This window comes from Trachemys scripta, chromosome 17 (genome assembly GCF_013100865.1).
Source record: "Trachemys scripta elegans isolate TJP31775 chromosome 17, CAS_Tse_1.0, whole genome shotgun sequence".
NCBI lineage: Eukaryota > Metazoa > Chordata > Testudines > Emydidae > Trachemys > Trachemys scripta.
The window spans coordinates 23,237,959-23,262,393 of NC_048314.1; the positions used below are offsets into that span (position 1 = coordinate 23,237,959).

The 24,435-nt window shown below is 41.1% G+C and overlaps 1 protein-coding gene across 7 annotated transcripts in view; it reads right to left on the minus strand.

Moving 5' to 3' along the window:
• The window catches only part of DENND1A (DENN domain containing 1A), a 358,648-nt gene extending 334,418 nt beyond the window's left edge, over positions 1-24,230 (minus strand). For all 7 annotated transcript variants that reach the window (XM_034793394.1, XM_034793392.1, XM_034793396.1 and 4 more), the window contains exons 1-2: positions 24,085-24,230; positions 6,276-6,346 (exon numbers count right to left, since the gene is read on the minus strand). In XM_034793394.1, coding sequence (XP_034649285.1) covers positions 6,276-6,346; positions 24,085-24,101 — 88 coding nt within the window. In that variant the 5' untranslated portion in view covers positions 24,102-24,230. The remainder of the gene's footprint in view (positions 1-6,275; positions 6,347-24,084) is intronic.
• Positions 24,231-24,435: the final 205 nt, after the last annotated feature.

Consider the following 24,435-nt stretch of genomic DNA (forward strand, 5'->3'; position numbering starts at 1 on the left):
TATTTAAAACCCAGACACTCCAGTAGGAGTGCCAGAACCTCCCCTGCCCTGCTTCTTCCCCGAGGCCCTGTCCCTAGGGTTACCATTCGTCCGGATTCCCCCGGACATGTCCGGCTTTTAGAGTTAAAAATAGCGTCTGGGGGGGAAATCTGTAAATGTCCGGACTTCCCCCCCATGCAGAGCGCGAGCTGCTGACAGAGCAGCCGGACAGATGGTGCCACTTACATGGGGCTCCGACAGCCAGAGAGAGCCCCTCCTCCTCTCCCCTGCAGGTGAGATCACTTCCTCCCTGCCTCCCATCCTGCATTCGCAGATCACCAGGCGGCAGTTCTCACCGGCAGTCTGGAGCTCCTCCCCCTGCTCCTCCTCCCCGGTACGCTGGTGTGAGCGGCAGGGTAAGAGGGCTAGGGGGTCGGAGAAGGGGTAGGGAGGTTCTGGAGGGGGCAGTCAAGAGACAGGGAGCAAGGGGGGGTCGGGAGTTCGGGGGGGACTTTCTGGGAGTGGGGGTGTGGATAAGGTTTTGGGCAGTCAGGGTACAGGTAGGGGGTAGGGTCTCAGGAGGGGGCAGTTAGGGGACAAGGAACAGGGAGGTTTAGGTAGGGAGTGGGGTTCTGAAGGGCAGTTAGGAGCTGGGGTCCCAGGAGGGGTAGTCAGGGGACAAGGAGCAAGGAGGGGGGTGGTGTTTGGGAGTTCTGGGGGGGGGGCTGTCAGGGGGCAGGGGTGGGGAGAGGGATCGGAGCAGTCAGGGGACAGGAAGCAGAGGGGTTTAGATAGGTCGGGAGTTCTGGGGGGGGGCTGTCAGGGGGTGGGGAGTGGTTGGATGGGGCGTGGGAGTCCCAGGGGTCTGTCTGGGGGTGGGGGTGTGGATAAGGGTTGGGGCAGTCAGGGGACAGGTAGGGGGGAGGGTTGGGGGTTCTGAGGGGGGCGGGAAGTGTGAGGGAGTGGAAGGGGCAGGGGCAGGACTAGGGCAAGACGGGAGCACCTCTTTATTTGCTTGCTGAAATATGGTAACCCTACCTGTCCCCATCCACTCCTCTTTGGTTCTCCCCCGCCCAGTTGTTCGCTGCTTTTCCCCTCCCATTCCCCTGCCTGGGTCAGGAAGGACTCGCCTGCTTTGCTGGGGCTGCAGCTCAACACAAGTAGGAGGTGGCCTTGACTGAGTAGGCGCTCACGCCGGTGATGACCCAGTGCCTTCCCGCCTGTGGTAACCGGACTGTGTGTGTCCGGTCCCCTTTTCAACCGGGTGTTCCGGTCAAAAACCGGGCACCTGGCCACCCTAACCCCCTTCCCCCCCATCTTTCTGTATTCATCTATCTCTTGTTCTATACTTAGGTTGTAAGCTGTTTGGGGCAGGGACAGTCTTTTTGTTCTGTTTGAACAGAACCCTGGCACAATGAGATTCTGATCCATTACTAGGGTTCCCAGGCACTATGATAATAGCTGCTTTCTTTGTCTACTTCACTGTATTTGGTGGAATTTTTTCTTCCTCCGTCTTGCACAGCAGAGAACTCATCTTCTGGTCAGCCATCCTTCTCCCTCAACCTATAATTTCTGGGGAAGAAATCCTGGAGCACAGAAACTTCAGGCTAAATGGTTCCTTCATGCAGTGGGAGTCCTCTCAGAGCTACTGCACCCTTCCGAAATGTGGTGCTCTAGGTCAAAAGCAACATATTCTGCAGAGTTATTATATCCTTTCATGCCATAATAGCCCTTCAGCTAATGTAAGCAATCATCTCACCTAAATTTCAGTGCACTACTGTGACAATGCGGTTCTGGCGGAACCCAACTGAGAGTGCCAACTCAGGACAAATTGCTCAAATAGGGCAGTTACGGCCCAAGGCTGGGGTTTTTTCCACCTCTAAGGCAAACCAAACCAGCCAGACTAAGAGGACTTCAGTCTCACCCCACTGGCTAACTGCAAGTCTCACAAGCAATCTCCTTAGATACTCCAGTTTCCCAGTATTACCACCAGTACCACTCGTTATGGGGACAAATGGTTATGAAAACCAATACCCCAGTAAAAGAAAAAGGTTCTCCTGATCTCAAAGGACCAAGCCCCAGACCCAGGTCAATATACAAATCAGATCTTACCCACAAATCACGCTGTTGCCAATCCTTTAGAATCTAAAATCTAAAGGTTTATTCATAAAAGGAAAAAGATAGAGAGGAGAGTTAGAATTGGTTAAATGGAATCAATTACATACAGTAATGGCAAAGTTCTTGGTTCAGGCTTGCAGCAGCGATGGAATAAACTGCAGGTTCAAATCAAGTCTCTGGAATACATCCCCCGCTGGGATGGGTCCTCAGTCCTTTGTTCAAAGCTTCAGCTTGTAGCAAAGTTCCTCCAGAGGTAAGAAGCAGGATTGAAGACAAGATGGAGATCAGGCATCAGCCTTATATAGTCTTTTTCAGGTGTAAGAACACCTCTTTGTTCTTAAATTACAGCAACATGGAGTCTGGAGTCACATGGGCCAGTCCCTGCATACTTTGCTGAGGTACAAGGCGTATCTGCCTTCTCTCAATGGGTCCATTGTATAGCTGATGGTCCTTAATGGGCCATCAAGCAGGCTAGGCAGAGCTAATCTCAGCTTGTCTGGGATGTCACCCAGAAGCATAGCATAAGTTTGCCATACAGACAGTATAGAGCCAATATTCATAACTTCGACTACAAAACTGATACACACATATAGACAGCATAATCATAACCAGTAAACCATAACCTTGTCCTAGACACCCCATTTGACCCCCTTTTTACAAGATTTGGGTGCCACTACAGGACTTTGGTTGCAACAATGATCTACATGGTCACAGTTTATGTCAATAACGTCACAACTACTAAAAAGACTGGTAGTACTTTTGTTTTTATTAGAGGAGATAAAATAAACATACATATTCTCTCCCATGCAAACCAAAATATAATATATGTCGAAGTACATGATAAATGCCTTTATAATTATGATCAGTGTTTACAAGCATCTGAGCTAAAACCAGTATATTTATGTATCTTTGAAGATGGTTGTAACAAGTGTTCCAATATAAAAAAAAGCAGAGGTTTCTGCCTAGGCTATATGGAACAATCAGAATATTAGTAGTTAATTGTATACGCTTAGCTACTTTAAAAGAAGTTCCCAAGTAACAGACATGAAAGCACAATAGAACAGATTTTTTTGTAATATGAGTAGACTTTTATTTTGAAGTAAAAAATTAAATCCTAAAAATCAGCTTTAAGCAAAAAAGGAGATAATATATCACTCAATTTTAGATTATTTTGAGTGGAAAACAACAACCGTAAAGAAATTAACACACTTAGGTTTTCACAAAATTTCAATGCTTTTATTTCTAAACAAAAACGCCTTTACTGTATTAGTACCCATAAACTTTCATAATCTGATTTTGTGTTCTAGATCAGTGGCTCTCAACCTTTCCAGACTACTGTAACCCTTTCAGGAGTCTGATGTGTCTTGTGTACCCCCAAGTTTCACCTCACTTAAAAACTACTTGCTTACACAATCAGGCATAAAAATACAAATGTGTTACAACACATTAAGCAATTTTTCAGTAACACTAATTTTTACCATATAATTATCAAATAAATCAATTGGAATATAAATACTGTACTTACACTTCAGTGTGTAGTACATAGAGCAGTATAAACAAGTCATTGTCTGTAGGCAATTTTAGTTTGTACTGACTTCATAGTGCTTTTTAAACCTGTTATAAAATTAGTCAAATCTCTACATGAGTTGATGTACCCCATGGGAGACCTCCGAGTACCCCCAGGGGTACACGTACCCCTGGTTGAGAACCACTGAGCTAGGACATACCAATTATAATTAAAAGCTTTATTTTAAAATTCATTTAACATTTTACACATGGCAAGAAACATCTCACCTTGTAAACTTTTGGATCAGTACCTTCAGCAAAATGGAGGCTGCTTTCACCACCGCCCAAGCAGACACGCTTTCAGTATAACGTATCAGTGGCTTTAAAACTTTGCAGCATTTTCTCAAATCCATACCAGCAAAAAACAGATGAAGTTACATAAAAATGATGTCTATTACAAAAGACTGGTCAGTAGCTTTATCATGCAAGACACAGAACATCAAAGAAATTTGTCCCGAAATCATCAGATTATTTCAGCCCCATTAGGGGGAAAAATATATTTGATTACACATCCCTGATAAACTGTGCTTTTTGCACTTTATACACACTTAGACTGTAAACAGAAGTCCACAGCAGCTGTTTCTAGCTGTTTAGTGTGCCATTCCAGTCATTCTTTACTGCAATAAAACATGTATATACATAGCTCAATGGTTTGAGCATTGGCCTGCTAAACCCAGGTTTGTGAGTTTGATCCTTGAGGGGGCCATTTAGGGAACTGGGATAAAAATCTGTCTGGGGATTAGTCCTGCTTTGAGCAGGGGGTTGGACTAGATGACCTCCTGAGGTCCCTTCCAACCCTAATATTCTATGATTTCTGTTTCACTTAGCATTAAAACCACTAAAAAAAAACACATCATGGATTAAACATGTACTAGAATGGATAAACATGTCAAGAACTTGTCTGGAAAAGGGTAAAAAAAAAAAAAAAATCTTTTAATTGATGGTGTCTGCATTTAGAAATTTCTGATTCGATATGAATCACTTTTAAACTATTTTTAAAGATATCTGGTAGCAGATTAGTGCCACATAATCCCTCCCTCCGCCCCCCCCCCTTTTTTTTTTTTAAACAATCACTTAAGAAAAGAACAATTTCTGAAGATTTTGCTGGTGCAAACATATCACTCTACGAAACAAAAACCAAAATTCAACTCCCACAGAATCACTTTGTTTATAGAACAAAGTGCATACTAAATCCTCCAATTAAAAAACAGTAAAGTAGTTGCAGCGTTTTTTAACCCACCTTCCCACAGCAGGAAATTAATCTCTCCAGGAGGATGCAAATACACTTCAAAGAGAAGATTATACCCAGACACTAGTACTGTACAATATAACGTTTACGGTTAAATTTGTTTGTATTTTCTGACACTGGAAAAACAGATCAGAAGTGCAGGAACAAGTTATAAAATGGAATCCTTGAACTTATGTCAAATGGCAGAGATAGAGGATTATACAGCAATAGGACACACCAACACTGTACTCTACTTAAACTCTTTTGGACAGGACAAATAAATGGCAGTAAAAAGAAAGCTATTTGGTCTTCATGGATTATAATTCATAATTTGGTATTTGTTGATTGGTGATAACTGGAGATGAGTGGCTTCCTATTGATACTCTCCTAAAAATCCCAGCCACCTTCAGGCTCATCATACTCCACCAGGCTAAGTGTTTGCTCATGTCTGCTCACTCCAGGAAGGACCTCAAGGAGATGTTACTCCAGGAAGCATTGACCAGAGTAGCCTGATTTTTACATCTCTCCTTTCCACATCACTTATCAGACGGCCCATCAGAGAATGACTTCATAAACAGAGTGCTATGAACTAGTTCCAAAATTAAGAATTTCAACCTTGGCTTTCCCTGCCTGCTGTCAATCTTTCTTAAGTTTAAGAAAAAAATAGTTAAATCATCTAACTATATCTACGTCTGTGTTTTTGGTGATTATGGCATTTTTCTGAAATACTCATATGAAACATTTTTGCCTGAAGAATACGGTGTGGAAAAAACTACCTGGACTATTTGGACATGAAGTAACATTTGATAATGAAAAGTCACAATCAAACCATTTTACAACTATTTTCTAGGTCTTATTACTTCTTTGAAGGGAAAATGTTGCAAGAAGAAAGAGAGTAGACTTGGCCAGTGTATTAACAAGAGGAAGGAGAAAAATGCCTTGTGGGAAATGCTATCCAGAGGTCTGTAAAACCTTCAGTTTCTGCTTAAGTATTACTTGTAACAATAGCAGATAAAAGATGTTCCTAATTTGATGTTTACATCGATGGTGCCATTTTAATCTTCACAACATCCCTGTGAAGTAAACGTTATCCCCAGTTTATGAGGCAAACCGAGGCAGAGAAGTTAAATTACTTGCCCAAGACCATGAAGTGAGTAAAAGGCAGGATTAGAACTCAGGATTTCCTAACTCCTAATCCCATGCTTAAAGTTTTAGAGGATTCAATCTGTAAAATCAAAGACTAAAATTGTATACCGTAGTAACATGCTCCCTTAAGTTTTTAGAAAACATTTTAATGTTTGCATCACTACTGTAGATTATATTATATGATCTCTGAAAAGTTTTACATAAAAAATAAGTAGAATTCAAATGCAAAAAATAGTACCTGCTCCAATGCTGCTTGTCCCTGGACAGGTCACTTCAACATACACTTCAAATGTTGTTTCCGGGTTTTGTCTGAAACAGAATGATACATTACACACATTAACAACACTTTCAGAATATGGAGTTGAACAACAGCCTTGGGAGAAAAAGGCTTTTCAAGTGCACACAGACATTAACAATGGTGACTTCACAAATGTAAAATTTGCCATGCCAGATCTGATCAATGGTCCCGCTCCCAGTACCCAGGTTCCTATAGTGGTCAGTACCTGTATTTTATTGTTTCACACAGTATTTATAAAAGCAAAAAACAGATCATATTGGGCTTGATTTACTCTGCTGTTTTATATAATCAAATTAATAATGTATCTTAAGATGTCAATCAGATCACATCTTTCCGCCTTACACACGAAGGTGGTATTGGTTTCAACCATTACTTTAAAGTGGTGTTTTCGAAAGGTGCCTAAGGAAGTTAAGCAACTAACTCCCATCAAAAATCAATAGGAATTAGCCTCCTGGAATTACGTGCCTACTAAACCCCAGTCTTAATATATAACTAGTCCACAACTGTAGGTATTAAAGAGATCCCATGTCTGCCAACCTGAAGGGATTATACTTTAGTGGAAAAGGAGAAAAAGATAAAACTCTATGCATTTTAAGCTAACATTGCAGAGAGCTCTGCTTATTTACTTGGATTGTAGCACTCCAGTTCTGGGTCATAAGTAGTCAACTTGATTATCAGGTAGAGATGTACAAAAGCAATTAACTGCAAATTCTGCTTATTCATCCATTTTACAGAAAAGAAAAGCAAACACCTTTTTCACTTAACTAAACTGAAAGCAGAGCGTTACACTGAGGGAATTGGGAGAAGTAACCTAAATTCACATTCTGACACTGTGGCCTTCGGTTTCAACCCCATGGTACCTATTCAGTCAGCAGAAAAAGCAGAATTCAAGGTGGGGGGAACTAAGGTCATTTTGTGCAGACATCTCAGAAAACATCTAAAGGAAAGAGTCACATTCAGTACAGTACAGACAGTTAATTACAAAGGTTTTTAAAGAGATAACAAGAGCAATAATGCAAATTTCTGTTTAATGATCTCTGTTGCCAATGGACTTGCCTTGCCTTCCTGCACCTATCAATGGAGTTACTGTTTAATCATCATAACTATTTGCTAATTTGCTAATTCTATTTTCAATTTAGCTAAGTGTATCTTTTAGTATTTCAAAAAGAGTTATAAGTAGAACATAACTGGAGACAACAATTATACTTTTTTTAAAGTGAAAAAGCAAATCAAAACAAGGGGAAAATGAGGGAGAAAGTATCCATATGCTGGTAAAGAGAGAAGAAAATAAGTATAAAAAAAACCCACCCAAAGTTCTTTCTCCAATTGGAAAAAACTGTAAAGGGTGGACATAACAGTCTCTCTGTCCAATGAGCAACTACAGCTGCAGTCTGATTAGTAAACAGTGAATTGGTAATGTCAAACTAGAACCTTGGCATAGAGTCGGAGAGGGTCTTCATTTAATAATAGTATTTAGAATAGTTCCTACTTGCACTAGGTCCAGAGGGGTAAGGGAGAACCTTATCATGTGAAGACTGTTTTGTTCTCCATTTCAATTCCATAGATTTGATTAGTTTAATTGGAGTTTAAGTGATGATGTGCTAGAGACTGGGCAGAGAATCTTCCTATTTTGTTTGCTATCTTAATACATTGCTAAGAGAATTTATTAACAGGCAAGGTTTTAACCCTAAAGGACTGAAAAGTGTGAAAAATTGAGAGAGCTGCCAAAAACATGTGAAGTAAAGGCCTGGGGTTAATGGTGCTGCTATCGAATGACAGCCAAATCCCATTACGCATCTAAACGTGAGTTCTAGGAAATGGACACCTGCAATTTCCCAACTAACCAGATATGACATAAAACATACCTGGCATACATCTTCTATAAACAGTACTGCAAGTAAAATGACGAACTCCCTGCCCACAGCACTGAAAATAGATCTCACAGGGAGCAGGCAAATACAGTAACAAGTACTGCAAAAGGAATTAAAAAGGTACAATTTTTAAAATTACTTTCCTGAACTTAACTTCCTTTAGCAACTCCAGTGATTGTTTTGACCCAATTAAGGTGGTAGCATCATGGTCTGTACTCCATATCTATTCAATTACCAAAGTAAATACTATCCCATAGAGCTTGAGTGAACCACAATTTTTCTTGTGGACTTTCTGGCAAAAATGCTTTATTGGGTAAGGACTACTTTTCTCTGCCAAATGGGTCCTATTCTCATACAGATTTCTTTTTGATCTCCAGAGACTTGGTTAATTCTGTAATTGACTCTTCCATTAATACAACTGCTGTCTCAGATCATGTCCCTATAAAATAGCAACAGACCCAGGTGATAAACAGCCATGTAGATGGAGATTTCATTTGTCATTTCTATGACATTCCATTTCAGAATTATAGTGGAGAAATAAATTGGCCTGCTACTGGAGGCAAACAAACCCTCAACATCTTCTAGCAGCTATTGTAGGAGACACTCAGGACTATTTGAGGAGTAGATTTATCAGTTTTGCATCTGCCAAGGAGAGAGATCATGGAGAAAATATGATAGCCATTTAGAAAAAACTAAAAGAGCTTGATTTGTCTTATGCCACAGCCCCATTTCCAGATTTGCTGCAATCTGATGAATTGTAGATATTCATTTAACAATCTGCACTCAGCACAGTCTGAATTCATCCTATTTTGACTCAGGCAGGACTTCTGGGAACTGGGTCAAAGAGCTGGCAAGTTGCTGGCATACCACCTAAGACAAAAGACATGGCCATCCATGATAAGAACAACAAAAATGATTAAAGATCTAGAAAACATGACCTATAAGGGAAGATAGAAAAAACTGGGTTTGTTTAGTCTGAAAAAGAGACGACTGAGAGGGGACATGATAACCGTTTCCAAGTACATAAAAGGTTGTTACAAGGAGGAGGGAGAAGAACTGTTCTTCTGAGGATAAGACAAGAAGCAATGGGCTTAAATTGCAGCAAGGGAAGTTTCTGTTGGACATTAGGAAAAACTTCCTGTCAGGGTGGTTAAGCACTGGAATAAATTGCCTAAGGAGGTTGTGGAATCTCCTTCATTGGAGATTTTTAAAAGCAGGTTAGACAAACACCTGTCAGGAATGATCTAGATAATACTTAGTCCTGCCATGAGTGCAGGGGACTGGACTAGATGACCTCTCAAGATCCTTCCAGTCCTATGATTCTATAAACATGGTAAATTATGGACATCAACTAAACCTAATAATAAAGCGTTCTTTAATTTCTATAACCATATGTACAACACCACTCCACAGATGCTTTGAATCAATTTTTCAAAAATATTACACACCGCAAATTACTGCAGCCTAGCACAGAAACCGTGACACACCCCTAACGGAGGATGAGTTAACTGAGGTGATTAAGAACATGCAAGTGCGGAAAGCCCCCAGGCCAGATGGCTTAGCTACTTCCTTGATCTTCTGTCTGACAAGATGCTTAAAAGTGTAATGAGTCACTCCTAGAGGACAACCTTCCCTCTACACTGAGGGAAGCCCTAATATCAGTTATTCCTAAACCAGGAAAAGATGCCACATAATCAGTGTTCCCTCTAATTTTTCCCACACATGTGCGGAATGAATTTTCTTATGTGCACCAATATGGAAGTGATGTGTGATGCACATATTGATATTGATGCACATAACAAAAGTCACGTGGCAGGGATGGGGCTGAGGCGTTCCAAGTGTGGGAAGGGGCTCAGAGCTGGGGCAGAGGGTGGGCGGGGGGGATGTGAGGGCTCTGGGGTGGGGCCAGGGATGAGGGGTTTGGGGTGCAGGCTGCCCTGAGACTACAGCAGGGAGAGAGAACTCCCCCCACCCCGCAGCAGCACCTGGGCTGGGGGAGGAGAGGCGCTTCTCCCCACCACGGCAGCTTTGCCGAGCTGTATTGAGGCCAGGGTGCCTCTTCCCCAAACCCAGCCTGTCCCAGCTGCGAATGGGGGAGGGGCATCTCTCCCCTGGCCACGGCAGGTCCTGGGCTGGGGAAGGGGCGCCTCTCCCCCGGCCGTGGCAGGTCTGGGGCTGGGGAAGTACCATCTCTCCCCGCCGCAGCCCTGAGCACCTGCACTTAATAGGCTGCTGCATGGCCACGCAGCTTAAAGGGAACTTAGGCCACATTATGTTCCAATTTCACTTATTAATAGTGACATCAATTTATTGGCAAAAGTTCCAGATATGAGACTGGAGAAGGTTTTAGGTTCTATCATACACCCAAATCAAGTCGGGTTTGTCAGAGGCTGTCATGACAACTTACTGGTATTATAGCAGTGAAATAAGATGACCCTGAGCCATATTAGCCTTAGATGAAGAAAAGGCTTTTGATAGAGCAGACTGGAGAATTATGTTTTGTACTCTACAAAAATTTGAATTTGGACTCCTATTTAGTTCCTGAATACAATCATTATATTCTCAACCAACCTCTCATATCACAACCAACCATGTGACCTTAGACACTTTCAGTCTCTTCTGGGGTACCACTCAAGGGTGCCCACGACTCCACTACTTTTTTTATTTGGTTCTTGGGCCCCTGACAATAGCTACCTGGGCTCATCCAGATATTCAAGACATACAACTTGGTTCCATGGAGCATAAATTGATGTTATATGCGGATGACGCCCTTCTGTACATATCTAAGCCAGAAACCACTATTCCAGGCCTCCTATCACTAATTCAAAAATTCTGAGCAATATTTGGTTACAAAATAAACGGAAAAATCAGAACTACTCGAAATCTCCCAATTGTCATATAATGGGGCTTTTTTGCAATAGAATCTCCATAAGCAAACGCAATTAAGTAGCTAGGTATAAAAGTACCAAGAACATTAACAAAGTAGTGAAGATAAATTTAGATCCTGTACTCTTTCAAATAACTAGTGAAACAAATAGGTGGCATCCTCTCTACCTGAGCCTATGGGAAAGAATTAAATGATAAAAAATGAATATTCTGCTTAGGTTCCTCTATATTTAAGCGGCCTATCTGTATATATCCCTCTGTTTTATTTTAGAAAATTTAATAATATTATTAGAGACTGGAGGGACGGGTCAATGCCCACAACTATCACTTAAAAAACTCCAGCTCCCTTATAGCCAAGGGGGGATTTGGGTTCCCAGACCTACAAAATTATTATTATGCTTTTGTCATATCACAGATGTCACTGGTTCCAACAAGCTAACACCCTTATACCCACATGGGTGGGACTCAAACAGATATCAATGCATCCAATCCCTCTTGCAGATCCTCAGTTCCTCTTTTTGTCCTATTGAGAAAAATAAGGTGACTACAGTGGTGACTACACAAAGGGTCTGGGCCATCCTAGTTAAAGCGACCAATTTCATCCTCACCATCATGCAAAACACCTCTCTGGGGTAACCCAGACTTGCAAATTGAAGGGAAAAAAATATAATTTGGAAGAACTAGTTGAAGGACACTTAAAGCCAAACCTAGGAACCTTCTGTGTTGGATCTGGCACAAGGTTTAAGTCTTGTTTAGCACAATCTGCTTTCCAAGCCTCCTCCTGAACACAGCCTGATTGCATGAGGCTAAACAAAAGTTCCCAGAAAGGCTTGCGGGACTTAAGACATTTGGGGTGGGGGGCGCAGAGAGGTATTGTCAAGATCTTGGTGAACAGGAAGGCATCCGTTTTCCTGGATTCACTGAGGTTCATGGAATGTTGCAGCAGTTTGGTGTATCGGCAGGGGAACGATGGTAGACAAGACAGGGTATTCACAAGTCGTGTGTGGCTGCACCTGCTCCATACTGGTGCACAATATTCAGCTACTGAATATACAAGTGCTATTGTAGATGTTCGCAGCACTGATGCTGGTGCACCCCAGGTTGTACCTGCTAGTTTCTGGATTATATTGGCTCTCGTTTTTATCTTTGCAGCTACCTTTTCAAGATGATCATGGAAGGAGAGGGTGCGGTCGAGTTTCACTCCGAGATATGTTGGAGCGTAATCATGTTGCACATTTTTACCACAGAAAGCTACTTTCACTGTGTTTTTGGCACTCCTATTATCAAGATGAAATGCACTTACTACTCTTTTTCCAGGGTTTGGTTTGAGCCTCCATTTCCGAAAATGATGTTCCATATTTTGGAGGTTCTCAGTTAATGCTTTCTCAATGTCATGGAGGTTTGATGCGTGGATTGTCATGGATCATCTGCATATCCAAATTTTCTTAATTTAGTTGGAGGTATGTCACTTATGTAAATATTTTAAAAGATTGGTGCAAGTACAGAGCCTTGTGGTAGCCTGTTGTTTATGATACGGGGTGAGCTGGTCTCATGACCCAGGTATACCCACACGTGTCTGTTATTCAGCATGGTCCACAGCAGGTGAAGTGTTTGGTGGCAAGGTATAATTTTAGCAAGTTTCAGCATCAGGCCCTTAATCCATACAGTATCATACGCAGATGACAGGTCAACAAATACTGTGCCAGTCTTTAGGGGTTTTTTTTGATAGCCAGCCTCAATGTGAGTTGTGAGTGCCAGAACTTGGTCACAACAACTACATTTTGGCCGTAAACCTGCCTATTCAACAGGGATAATTGGCTCAATAAGAAGGCATATTCTTTTGAGGAGGAGATGTTCAAGAAGTTTATAGGTTGTACATAGTAGAGAAATTGGCCTATAGCTTCTCGCTTCATCAGGAGGCTTTCGAATGGCAATTACCATTGCCTCACGCTGTATTTCAGGGATCCATACTGTCCTTAAGGTAGCTGAGTACAATGTTGCTAGCCACTGGAGTCCTTTGAGGCCAAGATGCTTCATTAATGAAGAGGAACTCTATTGGTCTGGAATTCTTTGTGAAAGCATGGGAAGGGGAGTTATCACAGCCCTTAAAAGAACCCCAATGACAGCACATTATGGAATGTTAAAAATACTTCTGTGGATCTCAGACTACGCCTGATATACTGAAAAAGTTTCTATTTTAAATGCACTGGACGCCAGAGAGGTTGTGCAGACGGGGCCCTGTCCTCTGATGTTTGTTGGCACTGTAACAAAGAAAGAACTCTGATGCATATGCTACGGGACTGTCCAGCAGCCAAGCAGCGATGGAGAGAGATGGACACGAGTGAAAACAGTGCTGAGCTTCAGCAACCAAACCTCAGCTGAAAATTACATCCTAGGTTATGTACCTACTACGCTGAGTTTAATCCATCACAAAGACTTTAGTTCTCCAAGGATTATCAAGTACATGATTTTACAAAAATGGAGGAGTAGGGCTTATGTCCAGAATAAAGCAATGGTATTCAGACCTGTCTAAGTTACCAGCAAAAGAAAAAAATAGCTTATCAAAATAGAGAACAATTTTATTAAATCAAAGAAATTGGTCCCCATCTCTTGATACATTTGGATAAAGATTGCTTCACTCAAATAATGACAGACTTCCACTCCACCTGACTTCTCCTCTTTTTCCCCTCCCTTGTGATGCTCCCCAACCCTCTCCTATATTTTTGCCTATTTGTGTATGTTACCTCCACTCTAGCACGTTATGTCTGTGTAATATTTTCCGATTTTGTATCATTTGGTCTTGCAGCTTTGACAAGTTGTAAAGTCGCACAATTTTATTCAATATCCTGTGAAATGTGCAGTATTTGGTAACATATACAAGCTGTAAAATGTTTACCTTTCTTGTGTTTGTTTCTTTATGAAAATTAATAAAAAATAAAAAACCAAACCAGCATCAAAAATGGACTGCAATTGTGCTATATTTACAGTTCTGTTGGGCACTGTATTTACGATCTTATAGTGCCTTTTGGTACTGACAGCATTGTTCAGAATTCAGTTTTCTTAAATGCAACATGGCATTAGTCCCAGATTGATTCCATTTAGTAGCCACCTTCTGTTTTTATCTATATTAATAAGTTATGAGAAATTTAAAGCTGACAAGGGAGTATAAATATTTGCCAAAAAAAAAAAAAAAAAATGCATGACTATTGCAACTAGGGGTCTCTGTTAGAGTATGCTCCAAATGAAAAGATTGTTAGCTACAGAATAGGCTGAGGATGTAGGATGAACAACAGTATGAGATTCCATTATCCGTTTCACATCGTAATACTTCATTCCCCTTTGACATATACTGCTGCAGTCTTATCTTACCTTGCTTATTCCTACCTTTATGTTTAGCACGTTTCCTTAATTAAAGTTTATCCTGTAACTGTAAAAAATATTTGAAATTTTATAATATAATACCAACAGAGTTTTTGATATTTTAAGGGGTATGTTTAAGTCTTTTGGTGAAAAAATTGCTTTACACAGCTGGCAAGTAAGTACTATACATTGATACGTTCAGACAAAGCAGCATTAAATTTTACTTTTTAATATTCCATGACAAGCCTCCATTTATTTCTGTGAACAATGAAATTAAAGTAGTTTTGCCAAGTCAGAAAGTTAGTATCGAAGAGTGCATTCTAACCCTCAACAAGCTAACACCTCAGCAGGAGAATGAAATCATTGTTGGGACTTGCTGAACATTTTATAACTTTTTGTGGAATTAAGGGAACAAGTGCTTCCAAGACTTCACACAGTTCACAGAGGAACTTACCAAATATAACGTAAGCATGCTATATGCACATTTGGCAGACATTACTGTGCATCACTTATTGTTTAAAACTACATTCATCTGATGCCAGGTGCTCATTGAGTCCAGACTCTATCCATGCTTTTAGTAATCAGAAAGTTTGCCAGATCAAGAATACAGTAGAACTTCAATAGTTGTACTAAGTATTGGGAGAACCAAGATTGATTACAAAACTTTATTAATTAGCAAGGAAGAACATAAATATGATTAGAAATATCAAGGACACAGCATCACAAAACTCATTTGGTTCATTTACTTTGACTATTGTTCAGTTTGAAGAAGGTACTGCAGTATATTTTAGAAAAGTGGAGTCTTGTAATACATCAGAGCATGTTAATATGGATTTTGTAAGGATGGGTGTTAAGATTTGATTAAAAGAAATTTCATGCATGTTATACCCCTTCTCCAAACCTGCAACTGTCTTGTCCATTTAGATAATAAATTCTTCAGGGCAAGGACGATCTGCTACTTTGTGTTTGTACAGTGCCTAGCACAATGGGGGGCCCATTCTGGGCTGGCCTTAGACACTACTTGTACATGATAGATAACACTGGGAAATAGTCTATTTAATCTAAAAATGGAATTTTCAAAGAAGCTTAATACAGTTAAGCATCCAACTCCAATTGAAATTCAACAGGATTTGGATGCCTGATTCCCTTAGGCTCCTTGGAAAGTACAGCCACAGACTTTAAAGTCAAGTGAAATATAGAAATTTAACTTTTTACCAATATATGCATTTCCTTTATACTGCCTGGTGTTTTCTGTCGAGAACAGTGGTTTTCAACCTTTTTTCATTTGCGAATGGAGGTGCGGACCCTTTTGGAAATCTTAGATATATGTAGTCTGTGGACCCCCAGGGATCCGCAGACCACAGGTTGAAAACCACTGATCTAGAACAGTGGTTCCCAAATTTTAACAACCTGTGAACCCCTTTCACTAAAATGTTAAGTCTCGCGACCCCCTCCTAAAAATGAACATTTCCTGGGATTTTCTCCTTTACCTGAGTATAAATTATAAAAGCAGTTATCCTGGAAATATAAAATTTATTTTATGATATGCTTATTACACACTTATTATTAATCATTACAGTATTATTACATTATGAAAACGGCAACACTCTTCCAAGATCTCACTTTCATAGCCTGTATCACTTTGAATAAACCTGTTATAAGACAAGGCTCCTAGGTTTCATCAAGGAGTATCAGATGTGAAACAGCATGAAGGTATTTAAGAAGCCAACTCAAAGAGCTCCTCCTACACAAGCATTCAGGTCTTGAGCAGTCCAGGCAAACAGCGCACGTTACAACAAAGCTTAAACTTGTCTTCATAATAATTTTAAAAACAATACGAGCTGCCTATTTAATTTTAAAAACAGCAAAAAATCTCCTCCTCCATTTCTTATAAGGAATCTTGAAGTTTAAATCTCCTCAGTGTGATAGATATGCTTGCTTTGACCTGCTTAGGTCTTGGAGGTCCAGGGGCTCCGGGCTGCTGGCCCCGTGCCAGGGTCCCTAGGGACAGCTCTGTCTGCTATTAGGGATTTTTTCCCCAAGAACCCCCTGTAACATTTCATGAACCCCCGTTTGAGAACCACTGGTCTAGAATGATATTAGGAGGCCTCATTTGTTTAGTGCTCTTCGTGTTAATGGTCTCAAAGCGAATTACAAAATTACATATATAGGAATCTTTTCACACATCATTTGAAACGCAGTCACCTCTGGAATAGAATGCAACATGGATTTTACAGCACAAAGCAATGCTATGCAACAGTTTAGGATGGACATGACAATGATATGTGGATAACTTTCCTCTTTTCAAAGGAGTAACAACTCCAGTAATGAGAGTAAAACATTCCTTATTAGTAAAATCTGCTGAGACTTGGTAGCATTCAGGCTGCTTTACACTAAACCCCTTTCAGAATAACTACATTCATTCCAGCACAGAGTGACCTGCACCACTGTATGAAATGCTCTGCATGAAGCCTAACCAGTATTTTATCAGTACTACCACCTCCTTTTATTTATTTATAGTATATTTCCAGATCAAGGAAACCAGACAGCCAGTTTGCCTTCTTTCCTGCAGCTAGACATGGACTGAAAGCTTACAGGATTTTTGGCAACTTTCAAATCCCTTTCATGTCAGTTTGCTGCAGCTACTGATCATTTTGCAGATACTTCCTCTTTGTAATTCTTCACTCAATGCCTCATTACTGTATATTTATCTAAAATAAAACTGAAGTGCATGCCCAGGTAAAAAGTAATGTTATTTTCGTGCTGCATAGTCTCCGATATTTACTGGTCTATTAGTTATGAGCAGGGACCTGAGAGGTTAGGACTCCCGGGTTCTGCTCCTCGCCATATCACTTACTGGTGATGACCTTGAACAAATCACCTTGCGTCTAAATACATGCTTTACCCATGTATGAAATAGGCATAAGTACCAGCTTACATTGATTCTTTCCATAATGAGATAATTGTAAATATAATTGCAAGGTGCTTTAAAATCCTTGATGAAAGATGTTTTAAAAATAAAAAAATATTGATTTGTTTTGTGTTCAGTGGAGTTTGACATTAACTTTTTTTGCTTTGCTGTTGGACACCTGCAGGATTCTAGAATCCGTGTTTGCCAATTACTGCTATCCAGCCAAAAGGGAAGACTTCCAACGTTGTTTGCAACCCAGCAAGCAAACTATTTTATTTTTAAATATCTCAACAACAGAATTGTAAATTTTTAAAGAAATAGGGTACGTCTATACTTACCTCCGGGTTCAGCGGTAAGCAATCGATCCCGGAAGTGCTCGCCATCGACGCCGATACTCCTGCTCCGCGAGAGGAGTATGCGGAGTCGACGGGGGAGCCTGCCTGCTACGTGTGGACCCGCGGTAAGTATTTTGTAGTTCGAATTAAGGTACTTCAACTTCAGCTACGTTATTCACGTAGCTGAAGTTGCGTATCTTAGTTCGAACTGGGGGGTTAGTGTGGATCAGCCCATATAAAGCATAGAATAGCCTTGAAAAATTGTACTCATCCATTTGCCTGGTGGCATTAAATCCTTCTCGCCCCTGCCAACAGACAAATGTATGATTACAATTTTTTGCACTTTCATTATGATCAGAGCTTGGGAAACCCACATGCCCATAGCAAGTAGGACTCTTTCCCAAAAGCTTCTGCAGAACCTATGCCTTCAACTTTTTTAAAATTACATTTCTATCCCTTACAGTTATGAAGGCACTCTTCCAAACATGAGCTGAGTACAAGCTGATATCAAGCTGCCATCCAAAGTCAGCAGATAAGCAAGCTGCAACAGAGTGAAAAAATGAGCATTTTTCATCATTGTTATTTGGAACCGTGAAGGCAAAAGTAATAATGACAAAAAACTGAGCAATTTCACTCTGCTGGTACTAAGGAAAGCTAGGAGTTGTAGGAGAGGCACTGGAGTTATAACTGTCTCAAACAGCAGATGCTGGGGAAGGGTAAGGAAGAATCTCACCCTCAGCACAGCAACTTGCAGGCAACTAGTTAAGGGTAAAGTAGTGGAGACCCTCCCTACACCCTCACAGAACACAAGAGACTGAGTGGGGGAGAGAGAAAGCTCCTTCTTCCTTACAGCAGCAAGAGGAGGCTGGGGTGGGGATGGGGGCTTCAAATTTATCAGACACCTCCTACTCAAAGGCTGATACAGAAGCAAAGTCCCTCATGGGAATCCTTGCATCCTGAGGTTGATTTGTCCCCTGGATATTGCCCCTGGACAGTGGACATCCCCACCATACAGCATGCATATCAAAAGGTTTGGCCAACTGCTTGCTTTATAGGGTTTTGCCCCACTTACATTTTTCATCATCTCCTCCTCCTCTTGGACCAACCTTTCTCCCCCCCCTCCCCCCATGTAAATGGGAGTTTGAAAACAACCCAATTTATAAATGTCTTGATTACATCTTCCTCTTCCACACACACGTTGTCACCACAACCACTGTCAAATTGCAGTGTAATTTCCTGCTAAGTCTCTGGACCTTTATTTAAATTACATTATACTAACCACATTGTGGTCCTCAGAAAATTTCTCCTGAACTAAGAAAGACGGATTAGTATTTGTCAATGCTTCAGCAGCTTTTATCACTTACTGCAGCACCATTGGATGCATCTCATCTGAGCCATCCCCCGTACCCCCACTTCCATATATCCTTTTAATACAATAGGTTGTTACATCTATACCTCCTGCTTCACCTCCCATGACATATTTGGTTTAGGAATTGAATAACTTTCTTATTTTGTAAAAGCAGATACAAAATGACTGAAAGCTCAAGAGCTTGTCTCTCTCACCAACAAAAATTGGTCCAATAGAAGATATTACCTCATCCACCTTGTGTCTCTGATAAAACATGTGTTCAAATTTGATCTCCTGTGTCTTTGGCCAGATATTAAAGGACTTGTAACATTCCCTTCGCCTTTATTACCCATTCTTAACTGCAACAACCAAGACAACTAAGAAAAAAATCTTTAGACTAACAATTATGGATATTAAATCACTTGTTCTGGAAAATTTAGATCAACTTTAATTCATTTATTTTATCATGAATTACACTGAACAATTGTAATTCAAGGATATGATCAAAATTCTTAGTCCAGAACTCTAACATTCCACAACTATTATAAATTCTTATAGTCAACATGTCTTTATGGCAACTTCAGTGCACCCAAGCTCTTACTGGGAAGGAACATTTTAACTTTGAAAAGGAGAGAAGATTATTAAGATCTGATACTGACGCCCTCTGGAGCCTGCCACAACTCATTTAACCTCTACACTTCAGTTGACCCTTCTGTCAAATAGTAATAGTACTTAGTTACCTAAACCAAGGGGTCATGAAGATAAGTTAATACTGATGACAAGAGCTATGTAAGTGCCAAATACTATTATTAATAATTGTCTTCTTAGTGCCACATGACCAGAGGTGCACACAAATTATTGACTGTTTACTTGTAGTACACCACTGCATTTTCATTTTTAATTAGCATTCCTATCTATGACACTCACTCAGGTAACAAATTTTGGCTTCAAGATCCACTAAAATCCATTTTAAGCAATTTCACTAACTTCTAAAATTCCTGATAACCAAAAATAGTTCTAAAGCAAAGCATTAAGAATCTTTGACTGTTAAATTAAATGTTCTGAGTTATTTAAGGTCAGTTTTCACAAAATGTCTAATTCAGCTTAATTCCATTTATCACACCCTCTCCCGTGCTTTTACTTCTGAAGGCATTAGTTGTTGGCACTTTCACAGTTAATTGCCATTATTGTATCCTGTTGCACATAAGTTACTTTTCTAGAGGACATATTTGGACAACAATTGATTCCAATTAATTTTCTCCAAATGTTCATCAAGTCACCCTCTTTACAGTTCAATCATTTATGCTGAAAAGTAACAACTGCATCAGGACATCATGTTTCAAATATTATGATACACTACTGTACTTTATCACAAATTTTTATTTGAATTAAAAATGTAAACCTCCAATCTCTACATTCATAACAGTCCACGTCATTGGTTCCCATCAACATGTAAAACAGTGGTTCTCAAACTTTTGTACTGATGACCCCTTTCACACAGCAAGCCTCTGAGTGCGACCCCCTTATAAATTAAAGAAACACTTTTTAATATATTTAACATCATTATAAATGCTGGAGGAAAAGCGGGGTTTGGGTGGAGGCTGGCAGCTCACAACCCCCAGTTTGAGAACCCCTGATGTAAAAGAAAGCTGTTTACTAAGAGGCCAGCTACCATGGTGATTCTGCAATTTAGTATCCGGGTCAAGGTCAAAGCACTTAAAACCCCTGAACTGATTCTCTTTAAAAAGGTTCTCTTACCTGCATACATATTTTGAGGGATATCAACAGGACATGGAACTAGTTAGACTTCAGTTTCTCTTTTAGTCTTTCATCTCACTCAGCACTGCCTTTTGCCATTGTAGAACATTTTGCATCTGCCCACCGACAGTGTCCCATATTACTTCCTATTGCTTCTAGCCTCTCTACCAACTTTATGTCCTGGAATTTTCAGGTCAGACAAAAAATAACTCTAGTGCAAGTTTATTTTATTTAGTAAAGTAACTGTTTCCTAAATGCCTTGTTTCTGCATGGTTCAGCAAGAAACAGAATTGGTTCCCGAACAACATTCCTGCCAACTTACAGCCAATTGAACATTTATTGATCTCCTCTACATTCCTCCTTACTCTATCCACCGGTTACACAAAAATTACACAATATTTCGTGCAAACTGTCTGCTCCTGTGTTGTTCAAGTACAACACATCATTACTCTAGCTATATTTAATATGCTCCTCTTTCACCTAAATCCCACACTTTCTATTGAACTTTATATAGAAAGCCAATTATTTAGCACTATAAGTCTGAACATACAAGTTTTAATGTCTAACTGGTAGTAAACACAAAAAAACTACTTTACAAACTTTTGCACTTCACAATCAAGAACTATCCAAACTAAAGCCTAAAAATCTTCACCATTTTCCTAAAGCAATATTGCACATGTGGGCAGGAAATCCAAAACTGCCATCTGACACAATCAATTAATTTTCTTCTTTGTTTAGTTAATTTCAGATCCTAGAAAAGAAAGGAGTACATCACTAGCTGTTTCCTTGCAGGAAAAGTATCTTCAATTACATCCTCCTGACACATAAAATGCTTTTAAAAGAGATGCTCACAACTCAAACAAAACAGAGATCCTGACAGCGAAATTTTGCGTTTCAAAAAATTAAGACACCCATTGAAAATTGTCTGCAAACAATCCCACTAATTTAATAAACAACTAATCTGTTTTCCTTTGCGAGGAAAGATCTACTGGGAAGGAGATGGGGGTGGGGAGGAAATGGGCAGGGAAAGAGAAGAAAAAGAAATTGAGGTAGGAGTTGGGACTACTTTAGATTTTCAAAAAAAGAAGCTGAACACTTTTGAAGGATGGTAGCAATTTGTAAGTACTTCAATTAACTTAAAGTTAACATTTTTCAAAAAATTTAACTGCTAGTTAAATTAACCAAAGTGAATCGAACCATGAAGTTATTTGATGAAATTATGTATAATAATTTCAAATGTGCTATGCACTTCTTCAAAGAGATTTAATATGGGTTTCATGTCTTAATTCAATTTTTTCATTTTTCTGCAGAGAACTGGTAATAAATATGTGGGAATCTAAACAAAAAGAGGACTTGCAAAACTGCAGAAACAAAAATCCATGTTGGCTGATTAACAAGTTTTATTTTCTCTAGCAATGCAAAAGGTGAAAGCTACTTCAGAGAGTATGTTTAACAGAAAATCTTTGGGTGACTTACAGAGGGCTATGAAGCAAGCAGACCTATCTCACGCATTTGGATGGAGATTCCTTCATTCTGCATTCATTTTAAGACCATTTTTAAAGTTTGTCCTTATTTTATTTGGGCACCCTTGACAATTTTTGTAAAATACAGTAAAAAAGAGACCTCTTAATTACCCCAACATCAAATCAATTCATCCAGCAACAACATTAGCTAAATATTAACCTCCCCAGAAAATTTCCCGAGAGTATTATACCATCAATACCCAACTCTACCCCTCACCTACATCTCCTTATGGATGAGGGAGAAGTGGGCCTTGCAGCACACCTTGAAGACTGACAGACCAAGTGGGAAAGCAACAACTCAAGTTTGAGAGTCCCAAAGGCCATGGGGTCTTAACAGAATGCGCTGTTACCCACCCTTCTCTCACATCAGTGGGGTTGCACTTCAGACACCTGTGCTTACTACAAATCCAACAATATTTCCTTTAGACAAGTAGGTGCTAACCCATTATAAATCAAAAACAAAATCTTAAAATCAACCCAGAAATCAATGGGCAGTCAGAGAGGCTTGTAGAGCACAGGTTCAATATCCATGCAGAAGGAAACATCATTTAAGCGTGTCACCAAATTCTGTACCAGCTGAAGTTTCTGAATAGATTTAACATGCAATCCTATGTAGAACGTATTGCAGTACCTAATCTTGAGGTGACAGAGACACGGATGAAAATTACAATATGTAGTCACAAGAATGGGCACAACCTCCTAGCTGTCCATAGATCAAAAACAGCTGACCAGTTTGTAGCTGCTACCTGATGTTTGCACATGCTAAACAAGAGGGGTGACAAATTAGAACTCTAAGCAACCGAACAGGAAAGTGCCCTGAGAGAGGAACAGCAATCACCCAGAGTGCTCTGTAAAGTAAGAGCAGAGCCACCTGATCAGCCCCATTCACCAATATTATTGTACACAAACATGTCAGCACCCTCTGGATGAGAACAGGTGTCTCATGCACAAATCTGCTTCTCAGACATTTATCATCTTAGCTTTTCTAAAAATCTCAATTTATTCACGTTCTTAGTTGTTTTAATCTGACAGCCCTGAATATGAAAGTAAGGCTTACCCAGCTAGCACCTCTGGCAGGGCCCCCATCTTAATGGAATCTGCTGTATGCGGAGGGGCGATAGCAGCAGTTTCAACCCAGGACTCCCCACAGCCTCTATCCCCCCTTCCCTTAAAGCCCCCCCCCCCCTTCATCCATATTCACTCCTCATTTTCTAGGCCTGCTGGCTCAAGGCTCAATCCTTCCCTCTAGCCTTGACTAGAGACACCCATCCTAAACAGGGAAGATAGAGGCCTCTTATCACCAGCTACCCCCTTCATCCCTAGCACCTGAACAGCGAGGGTTGCCCCCTGAGGGCATCCCCACCTCAGACAGCCCTGTCCCCCAGGCCTGCAAACAGACAGATTTCTCCCCCGATGATGCACACAAGGGACACCGTCCTCAGTGTCCGGCCCTACACACCCACCATTGTGAGCCCGGCAGGGAGGGGGCCATCCTTCAGGCAGGTGACAAAGCGGATGTTGGGGATGGAGGAAGCTCCCCTCCCCGGGGGCCTGCAGGCGGAGCAGGGGGGCTTCCCCCCCTTTGCCCTGCCCTCCCCTCGGGCCTGCGAGCTGCGCAAGGAGGCTTCCCCCCTTTGCCCTCCTCTCCCCTCTCCTGGGGCCTGCAGGCTGGGCTGAGGGGCTCCCCCATTCTCCCCTGCCCTGCCCTGCCTTGGGAGACCCAGCAGCTGGGCTGAGGGGCTCTCCCGGGCACTCACTTGATCCTGGATCCCATGGTCTCTGGGGGGCCGCATGGGCCCGGGCCGGGGGTGGAGGGGCTCGGTGGGCTGTGCTCTCTCCTCCGCCTGCCCCTCAGACTCACTCCATCCCAGCCAGCGCCAGGGTCGCCCAGGCAGAGTCACAGCGCGGCGCAAAGGCTGCTGGGAGCTGTAGTACGGCCTCGGCCCGGCCCGACGAGGCAGCGCGAGGACTTGACTTCCTGGCTCGCCGCCGCGCCTGGGTTGTCATGGCAACGCAGAGCAAGCGCGTGCACATCGTTCAACCGAATTCGACGTTTCCTGAGGGGAAAGAGGAACCTGACCCCCCGCCCCATACACTTAAACAGGGGG